This window comes from Octodon degus, unplaced genomic scaffold (genome assembly GCF_000260255.1).
Source record: "Octodon degus isolate 3935 unplaced genomic scaffold, OctDeg1.0 scaffold00001, whole genome shotgun sequence".
Classification (NCBI taxonomy): Eukaryota; Metazoa; Chordata; class Mammalia; order Rodentia; family Octodontidae; genus Octodon; species Octodon degus.
This window is the reverse complement of record NW_004524577.1, coordinates 9,462,866-9,473,353: the sequence shown is the minus strand read 5'-3', so window position 1 is coordinate 9,473,353 and position 10,488 is coordinate 9,462,866. Positions and strand designations below refer to the sequence as shown.

Below are 10,488 nucleotides of genomic sequence, written 5' to 3'. Positions count from 1 at the left end.
ACCTTCGTCAGTGCAGCCATGTGGATGAGTCACGGCCATTGCTTGGCCAATGTGCTCTCTGTGAAAGCCTGAGAGAGTGTCTTCTCCCCATGTGATCTGCAAGACTCTTGAAGTTTTTGGGGTCCTCTATGTAGAATATCGTGTCAGCTGAAAATAATGATAATTTTACTCCTTTTCCAATCCTTATTCTTTTCATTTCTCTATCTTGTTTAATTTTTCTGGCAAACATTTCCAGAACTACAGTGAATAGGAGTGGAAACAGTGGATATCCTTGTCTTGTTCCTGATTTTAAAGTGAAGGCCTTCAGTTTTTGCTTATTTATGTATTTTTATGTGTTTAGTGTGGGGTCTGTAGGGTCTCACTATGTAGCTTAGACTCGTAGTGATCCTCCTGTTTTCAGCCTCCCAAGAGCTGGGTTTACAGGTGTGTGCCACCACACCCAGTCTCAGTTGCCCTTTCAGTGCACCCTGGGGCAGGGCCAGCATGGCATGCTGGGGACTGAACCCAGTCCCTGCATCTGCCTAAGCAGGTGCTTGAATCCACTGAGCTCTCTGGCCAGCCCTTTTGCCCATTTAGTGTGATATTGGTCTTTGGTTTCTCATAGATGACTTCTGTCAGATTGAGATACAGATCATCCATGCTGACTCTCTGTAGGGTTTTTTTTTTTTTATCATGAATGAATATTGGACTTTGTCAAAAGGTTTATCTGCATCTTTTGAGATGATCGTGTGGTTTTTGTTCTTGGTTCTTTTGATGTGATGTATTACATTTATGGATTTGTACATATTGAACCATCCCTACATTCCTGGAACGAATCCCTTTTGGTCATGATGTGTAATATTCTTGATGATTTACTCATTCTGTTTGCTAGTATTTTATTGAGGATTTTTGCATCTATAGTCATTAGAGAGATTGGCCTGTGGTTCTCTTTTTTAATTGGATCTTTCTCTGGTTTTGGAATCAGAGTAATAGTTGCCTCCAGGAATGAGTTTGGGAGAATTGCTTCCTGTTCAATTTCATTGAAGAGTTTGAGAAAAGTTGGCATTAAATCTTCTCTAAATTTCTTGTAGAATTCTGCTGTGAATTCATTGGGTCCTAGGCTTTTCTTTTGTTGGTAGGTTTTTTAAAATTACATTTTCTATTTTTCTCATTATTGAGTTATTCAGTGTTTGTATATCTTCTTGACTTAGCTTTGACATTCGGTGATATGTATCTAGGAAACTGTCTTGTTTCCTCTGTGTTTTCCATCCTGTGAGAGTAAAGATTTTGGAAGTAGGTATTGATAATTCCCTGAATTTCTCTAGGGTCTGTAGTGATTTTACTCTTTTTACTCTTTTCTTTTGTACTTTAGTACAGAGTTTACAGGGTCTCACGACATACATTGGACTTGTAGTGATTCTCCTATGTTCAGCCTCCCAAGAGCTAGGATTACAGGTGCACACTCCCACGTCCAGTCTCAATTGCTGTCTCCGTGCCTCCCAGGGGCAGAGCTGGCACGGTTGGCTGGGGATCGAACCCCAGCCACTGCGCTCTGCCTAAGTAGGCACTTTAATCCGCTGGGCTATTTGGCTGGCCCTTCCTTTGCATTCTTTTTTTTTTTTTTCTTTTCATTCTTTATTATATGAATTTGGGTTTTTTCTTTTCTTTTCTTTCTTTTTTTTTTTTTTTTTGATTAGGTTGGCTCAGAGTTTATCACTTGTATTCTTTCAAGGAACTAACTATCTCATTCATTTATTCTTTTTATGTTTCTGACAGTACCAGGAATCACACTCTGATTCATTTATTCTTTGTATTGTTTCCTTCATCTACAGTTCATCAATTTCTGTTCCCATTTTTGTAATTTCCTGCCTTTTTTTTTTTTTCCGCCAAGCTTTATTCCAGAGGGGCTCAGTCCTTCTTGGCCGCCATCTTCCTCATGGTGGCCAGCACGTTGCTCAGCTCCTCTTGCTTCTTCTTGGCATTGATGTGAGTCTCCACCCTTTACTTGATGAACTTGAGAGTGCGCTTGTTCTTGGAGACCTTGAGTAGCTCCACGGCATGCCACTCGTAGGAGGTGAAGCCGCAAACCTCTTGGACCATGTCTCTCATGAACTTGGTGTGTTTGGTGAGATGTCCGTGATGGCGGCTGTGCCTCAGTTTGCTCACATTCTTAGTCACCTTGTGGCCCTTGTAGAGGCCTACGCCCATTGGATAGCAGAGGGCCATGGCTACTATTATTTGATTGTTGCTGTGGTGGAAGGCTCCTGCCTTCTTTACGCTTTGGGCTTGACTTGCTCTTCTTTTTCTAGCAGCTTGAGGTGCAGCATGATTGTTTATTTGAGTTTGTTCTGTTTTCCTAATGTGTGAATTTACTGCAATAAATTTTCCTGTTAAGACAGCTTTTATCGCATCCCACAGTTTTCAGTAAATTGTATCTACATTTTCGTTTGATTGTAAATATTTTGTAATTTCTTCTTTAATTTCATCTGTGACCCATTCATTGGTTAGTTGGAAGGCTGTTACTTAGTTTCCCTGTGTTTATGGTGTTTTTGTAGTTCTTTTATCAATAATTTACAATTTTATTGCACCTGATCAGATAGTATGCATGGGATAATTTCAATTCATTTGCATTTACTTAAGAATGCTTTGTGTGCTAGTATGTGGTAGTAAGCAGACTTTGGAGAACGTCCTGTGTGCAGCTGAGAAGAATGTGTAGTTTGTTGCTGCTGGGTGAAACACTCTGTAAAGAGGTGAAACAGTGTAAAGTTCCACCAAGTCAGTTTCTTCACAAGTTTGGTTCAGTTCTGGTATTTCTTTACTGATTTTCTGCCTAGTTGATCTATCTTTTTGTGACAGTGGTGTGTTAAAGTTCCCCATTACTATTGTATTACCTCTCATTTGATTTTTCATGTCTGTTAAAATGTCTCTTACATAGGAGGGTCCCCCTACATTGGGTGCATGTATATTTGTAATTGGTATCTCTTCCTCTTGCAGTTTTCTTTTAATAAGAGTGTAGTGACCTTCTTTATCTTGTTGGATGATTTTTGGTTTGAAGTTGACATTGTCAGCAACCACATGAAACGAGATAAAAGCTACCCCTGCTTTTATCTGGTTTCCTGTGGCTTAGAGGATTGTTTCCCATCCTTTGACTTTTAGTCTATGAATTTCCTTTTGAGTTAAATGGGTTTCTTGTATGCAGCATATTGTTGGATTTATTTATTTATTTATTTATATTTTATTTCTTAATCTACTCTGTTAGTCTTTCTTTTGATTGGTGAACTGAGGCCATTTACATTGATGGTTATAATTGATACATATTGGCTTATCTTTGTCATGTTATTTTCCTGTCATAGGTTCTGTACTTTTCCCCTCTTTTTAATTACTTGCTCTGTTTGGTGGTTCCTTTCTGTTGTTCTTAAAGCTGTGATCACTTCTGTCTCTTTCTAGAATATCTGCCAGTACTCTTTGTGGGGTTGGTTTGGTGGTTATGAATTTCTTCATTTCTCATGGAAGGATCTTATTTTGCCATTGAGTTTGATAGACAGTTTTTCAGGGTACATCAGTCTGGGCTGGACGTTACTTTCTTTTAGAAGCTGAAGTACTTCACTCCAAGTTCTTCTTGATTTGATGGTTTATGAGAAATCTGCCATGATTCTGATGGCCTTTCCATTGTAGGCGATCTGTTTCTTTTCATAGCAGCTTTTAATATTCTATTCTTTTGCTGAGTTTCTGAAATCTTCTCATATTATGTGTCTAGGTGAGATTTATTGTGATTATGGCTGTGTGGAGTTCTATATGCCTCACTTATTTGAATATTGTTTCTTTTCTCATATTTTGAAAATTTTCTGCTTGTACTTCTACAAAATTTTTTTTAGGGGCCGGGGAGATGGCTCAGTGGAATAAGTGCTTCCCCTGGCAAGCACCAGAGCCTGAGTTCAATCCCTGGTTCCACCAAAAATATTTTTTTTTAATGTCATTTGTGCTGTCTCCCGCTGCCTCATTGACACCTATTATTCTTATATTATTTTTCTTTACATTGTCTTGTAGCTGCTGAATTGTTATTTCCTGGTTCTTCGTTAGTTTTAAGAGATCTTTTATTTCTCGTTCATTAGCCGCACCACTGTCTTCGAGGTCTGAAAGTCTGTCTTCAGTTTCTTTCAAGTGGTTTTGCCACTTGATGGAATATTTGATTTCCTGGATATCTGTTTGAGTCTGTTTCATGCATTCTAATTCTTTCCTGTATTGTTCATTCAGTATTTCCATCATATTTTTTATTCTCTATTTTTCTATGTCTTCTTTAGCTGTGCTGAGCAATTCTTTCACAATTGTTGTCCTTTCTTTTTGGACCAGAGAGATTATTTCTGCTGTTATTTCTTCTATAGCCTGATGAACTTGTTTCTTTACTTCAGTTGCTATCATTTTAGAGATTTCAGGTGTGTGATTTCCAAGTTCTTGTATGTCTTTGTCTGCTGGACTTATTCCTGGTGGGCTAGAGGATTGAAATTGTCTTCTGCTTCTGTGTTTTGGCATATTTGAAGCTCCCAGTAATTTCCCAGAGTACCACAGGCTGCCCAGGGTCCCCCAAAGTTCTTAAATGGTGCCAGGAAAGCTCCCTGCCTGCTTCTGCTGGGCCCACAGATCACAGCTGTCCTGTGTCCTGCAGGCCACTCAGAGCCCTCCTAAGTTTTTAAAAGTTTGGACTGGCACCAACGGAAGCTCCAGGTCTGCATGCTGGGGGCTAAGGAAGGTCAGAGCTCACCAAGGTCTCATAGGCTCTTTTAGTGGACTTCTTTCCTGAGATGTTCCTACCTCTGGTTTTTAGTATTTATCATACATATATTGTTTTCTCTATTTTGATTTTTCTTTTTCATCTACATCTTCATTCTTTTTTCTTTCAGTCCTGGAGATCGAATTCAGGACCTTGGTGCTTGCCAGGCAGGCATTTATGGCACTGAGCTGTATCCCCCCAGCCCCTTACACTCTTTTTTAAAATGTCTATCCCTTTTCTCTTCTTCTGTATTATATGCACTGTCTTACATAGACTGAACTTATTTTTACATAAATTAATAATCTCTAAAGACATATCTAGCTGTAGATGTCTTAAAAACTTACCCTTACTATTATCTTTATTTTATAAATGAGAAAATGGAGGTATTGTGTAGTTAACTTCATTCCCATCATGGAATGAGTACACGGTGGCAGTGGGGATGTGTGTGGTCGGCTTCTGGTCACTCTTCATTAAAGTAAGAGCTTCCTGAGTTGAGTTCGGGCTTCTCAGAATCTTACCTCAAAGCTTTCTTTAAATTCCTTAGAGTTGCAGAACTCAGTGTTAGCCCAGTTATTTCTTAATAGTTACTACATTTGAATTTTGGAAAAATTCTGAAGCATTTCCTCTATGTGTTAAGTGTTTTTACAACTGTATTTAAATGTGTAATATGACTGGTAGGTTTTTAAGCATGGGTCAAATAAACAAATATAAAAACAAGGCATAGTGTTGGTAGAGGCAGTTTATACTGTTTTGTTTTTTGTTTTACATTGCAAATAGTTTGGTTAAACTTCAGTGGCAGGCTCTTAGAAACTTGGGAGACATGTGTCCATTCAAATGGGACTTGGTGTGAAACAGTAAAATTTGAAAAGGATATAAATTAATAGGTAAATGTCTTCATTTGCATAATGAATCTTGGTATAATTATTTAAACATATGTATTAGTTCACATACATTAAAAGCAGAATTTTAATTGAACACTAATAGAAAGTTTGGAAATGGCTTTTCTAGTAATGACTACATAGAAAATTATGTAGTACAGAAATTTTTATTGGGGTTGGGAAGAGAGCTCTGCAGTTTAAATGCTTGCCTGACAAGTGCAAAGATCTGAGTTTGATCCCTGGTACTGGTGCTACATGCTATGCCATCCGGAACCCTGGGCGCAGTGGTGCATGCCTGTAACCCCAGCACTGGAGAGGCTGAGACAGGAGGATCACTATGAGTCTGAATTGTGTAGTGAGACCCTGTATCAAGAAAAAAAAATAAGAAATTTTAATTATTAGTAGTATACATTGTACAAAATACTAGGTTTCATTATGATTTTTTTGAGGGGCATACTGGGAATTGAACTCAGGACCTTGTGGTGGTCAGGTTGGTGTTGTGTTGCTGAGCTATGTCCCCAGCCCTATGATATTTATTTTTATCTTTTTGAAACAAGGTCTCGCTATGCAATTCAAGCTGGCTTTATGCTCACTTTCTGGCCCAGGATGGTCTCAAACTCACTGCAATCCTTCTGTCTCAGTTTCCCAAGGGCTTGGATTACAATTACAGGCATGTGCCACCATGCCTGGTCTTGGTGGCTGGGTCAGAGTGCCCAGGGATGGAGCTGGTGTGATGTGGTACTGGGGATCAAATCCCGGTCCCTGCACTTGCCTAAGCAGGCAGCTTAGTCCCCTGAGCTATCTTGCCAGTACTTGTGTGTCTTGCTTTCATTACAGAATCATGTTGTTTTTGTAATGAGGGCTTTGTAGAACATTGTGAAATTAGGGATTGTGGTGACTCCAGCATTGTTCAGTTTCCTCAGGATTACTTTTATTATTATCTAATGTATTTAGTAAGGGTTTACAGGGTCTCACTACACAGATTGGACTCATAATGATCCTCCTGTTTTCAGCCTCCCAAGTCCTGGGATTACAGGCATGCACCACTACGCCCTGACTTGTTAGCTGTCTCAGCATACCCTGGTGGCGGGGCCAGCATGGCATGCTGGGGATCGAACCCTGGTCCCTGAGCCTACCTAAGCAGGCATTTTAGTCCAGTGAGCTATCTGGCTGGCCCTTAGCAGTGGATTATTTTAAAAAGTCATAATTAACAGGAACCAACACCTTGATTTTTATTGATATTAAGGTGTATGGAATGGTGAGGTTGAAGATATATATGACTGTGAGGCTGGAAACGTACGAAGGCAGTGACGCCTAAAACCTGCTGATTTGTTACGCACATAATGTAGCTTCTGGAAGTTATATCTGAAATTCAGACTGAAAATGTAATGCTTCTGTTTAACATATATTTGCATCTTGAGGTTCCCAGAAATCAAGATGATACATGGAATAACATTTCCTTGGAATTAGTGCAATACAATGATGCAGAAAATTATCTGCTCCTCTTAGGAAGCGTTACGGTCCACCTTTATAAAGTAATTCAGGTATGTATGAGCACAGTGCTTTTCACTGTGGCATTAGCTTGTCCGTTTGGTGTTTACCTAATGGGCTTCTCTCTTTATTTGCTGCCTTCAAATTCACATCCTTAGGATACCACGGTTTTACTAAAGGAGTAACTCCTGTATCTGAAGAATAATGGAAGTACCAGATAGCAGGAGATTTACAAGAGGGACTCACTCTTAAATCCTCATGAGATAATATGCTTTGGAAGTACTCAGGCACTGTGTAGACATAAGGTCTTGGGTGGGAAGAAAGTTTAGTGAAAGTGTTAAAAGTGACAGATTGATTAAATTTTTTTTAGTCTTGATTTATTTATTTGGTACAGGGTCTTGCTCAGGGTTCCGTGGTCGGCACGGCATGTAGTATTGGGGACTGAACCCAGGTCCTTGCACTTGCCATGCAGGTGCTTTGACTGCTAAGCTATCTCCATAGTCCCCAAAAGTGACAGATTGCTAGCCATGGAATTGGGAGCAGTGCAGACTACTAGGAAGGAAGGGATCGCTGGAGGATTGGACTGGGTTGGACAACTCATAGGACAGCAGAGACAACACAAATGGTCACCAAGGTTTCCAAAGTTTTAATGGATCTCAGAAAGCCCCTGAGGAAGAGGGAGGTACCCGGTCCTCCCAGGGGTCAGTTTATCTTGTAAGTTTGTTTATATGAACCCTTAAAAGAAGTGGCAGCCAGGCCGTTGCTCTGAGATTTCCAAAAGAGGAAGGAACTCTTAACTAGAGAAACTTCTTAAGTCTGCAACTTGAATGCAAATGTTAATGTTTGTTTCTGTTGCTTAGGCTTGGAATGTTTGTTATCTTCTGAACATTCATTGGTTATATTTTAACTATTTGATCCACATGTGGGTTGGAAAAATCATTACTTGATTTTTTTTTTTTCCTGTTACATGGTTTAAATAATATGCTGGTAAATTACATGAGTAATTTTAAATTTAAGTATTTTATTTTTTCCAGAAAATGTGTTTTACTGAAGAATTACAAATATTGAATGAAAACACAGTAAGAACTTTACTGAAATTTCCTAACTTTTGTGCATATGTAATAATTTCTTAACGTTTCATTGCATTTTACTCTGATACTTTTTTGTGTGTGCGGTACCAGGGATTGAACTCAGGACCCTGTGCTTGCCAGGCAAGCACTTATTCTACTGAACTATCTCTCTGGCCCTAAATTTCTTTCTTTCTTTCTTTCTTTCTTTCTTTCTTTCTTTCTTTCTTTCTTTCTTTCTTTCTTTGGCGGAACCAGGGATTGAACTCAGACCCTTGCCCTTGCCCGGTAAATGCTTATTCCACTGAGCTGTCTTCCCTGCCCTCTGATACTGCTTGTAGTATACAGAGTATCGATTACTTAACAGCTACTGTTTCACTTAGTCAAAATGTGTTAACTAGAAAGTAGTTTGCTCACAAAATCTTCACCCACCCAACTTTTTCAAAAGTTTGCTGTCTGGCTGGGTTTGGTGGCACATGCCTGGAATCCCAGCACTGGGTTGACTGAGGGAGGAAGTTCAAGGACAGCCTCAAGCACATAGTGGGACAGCCTGAAGCACAGGCTTCATAGTGGGACCTTCTCAAGTAACAACAATAAAAACTCTGCCATCTTATTGTCAAACTGTGAAAGGGAACACCAGAATCACTGGGCGGGAGCGTACAGTGCCTCCAGCCCCTGCTTCAGCTGCACAGCCCTGGAGCCATGTGGTGTCCCATTGGGTATCTCACCACTAAATTCCAAGAAGCATTACTTTTCTCACTGGGGAGTTTCTGAAGGGGTGTTTGCAATTCTGTTTCCTTTTAAATACTTAGAAATTCACTCGATTTGTTGATTTTTCTATTTGGAGAGACTTCTACTGTCTCCTGGCCAAAACAGGAGCAAGGAACATGAGGTCACTACTTCCCACCCGCTCCCTCCTCTCACACCTAAGCACCTCAGGGGTTAGAGAGATGAAGTCTCTTGTCTAAAAAAATAGTACCTGAATATAGTGGAGGTGAGAAGAATGTAAGTAAATAATTAAAAAAAAAAATATATATATATGCACACATGAATAGAGATGTGCATAGCTATGTGCCAGTGTCCCAGAGTACTCATATTAACAGTTCCATTTAGACATTTTCTATATTTTAATCATACAGTATTAACAAAAGCTCTTTCAGAAACTGAATAGGTTGTTCTGTAACAGGAGCTCCTTGTGTAAATGCTTCTCTTTCTCTCTTTAACAATGAGGGATTCAGATTCCTACGTAGCCATTCTAACATAGAAATTTGGGGAGTAAAAGTCTCTCTTGCTATCACTGCTCCCGTGAAATTTCATTCTGATCAAAGAATAAAGTAAGTTTCCCGTATGTTCAGTGTGTCTGCAGGTTGGAGGTGGAATTCATGTTTGCCTACGGATCCTTTGGTTATGGATTTTCACACCAGGTTAGTTGTCTGTTAAGGAATTGTCGTATGTTAGCTTTTCAGGCACATCTTTCCATTTTGAGTTGTTTTTTGCAGGTTGGTCAACTGTTCAGGATAACTGTTCTTAAAAGAATGCTGCTGCACCTTCTAAGCTTAAAGCATGTTGTGTTTCCTTCACCCTGAATAATCAGATTTTTACCTTTATGTAATTGTACATGTCTACATGATGATTTTTCATCCAAAATGTTACTGTTGTGTTGTGTCTACACATAGGTATGTAACTAAAATCAGTTTAAGTATTCAAAAAGTAAGTGGATTTTTATATTTAAAATACTTGCTAAGGCTGGTGAGATAGCTCAGCGGCTTAAGTGCCTGCCTGGAAAACGCAAGGACCCCAGATTCAGTCTCTGGTACTGCGTGCCACCATGCCAGCCCTGGCCCAGGCCCCCGCTGAGCTGACCATGGAACCTGGTGTGGTGGTGCACACCTGTAATCCCAGCACTGGGGAGGCTGAAACAGGAGGATCACAAGGAGTCTGAGCTGCGTAGTGAGACCCTGTACCAAATACATAAATTAAAAAAAAACTTACTAAAAGTATAGTCCTAGCTGCTAGATATTTGTATTTTGACCTTTCCCATATGATTATTTTTAATGTTGTTTGAACCCTCTTTGATTCAAGAGTCGTGTATTTGATATGTTCGTAGCTGTTGCTTGACCCTTTATTTTACTACTACTATATATTCTTCATATCTATAAATATTTTTGTGTGCTGATCTCTATTCTTTTCATTATGTCTGTAGGCTAGATTTATGCCCAAAACAATGATCCTTTCAAGGATTGGTTCTAGAGAATCGTACCAATGAATACTTTTATCAAGTGGTTGAAATAACTCTTATATGCCT

The 10,488-nt window shown here is 39.4% G+C and overlaps 1 protein-coding gene across 1 annotated transcript in view; it reads left to right on the top strand.

Moving 5' to 3' along the window:
* The window catches only part of C2cd6 (C2 calcium dependent domain containing 6), a 157,504-nt gene that overhangs the window by 19,301 nt on the left and 127,715 nt on the right, over positions 1–10,488 (top strand). Inside the window, exons 3-5 of the mRNA XM_023710313.1 lie at positions 7,047–7,169; positions 8,151–8,195; positions 9,539–9,607. Coding sequence (XP_023566081.1) covers positions 7,047–7,169; positions 8,151–8,195; positions 9,539–9,607 — 237 coding nt within the window. The remainder of the gene's footprint in view (positions 1–7,046; positions 7,170–8,150; positions 8,196–9,538; positions 9,608–10,488) is intronic.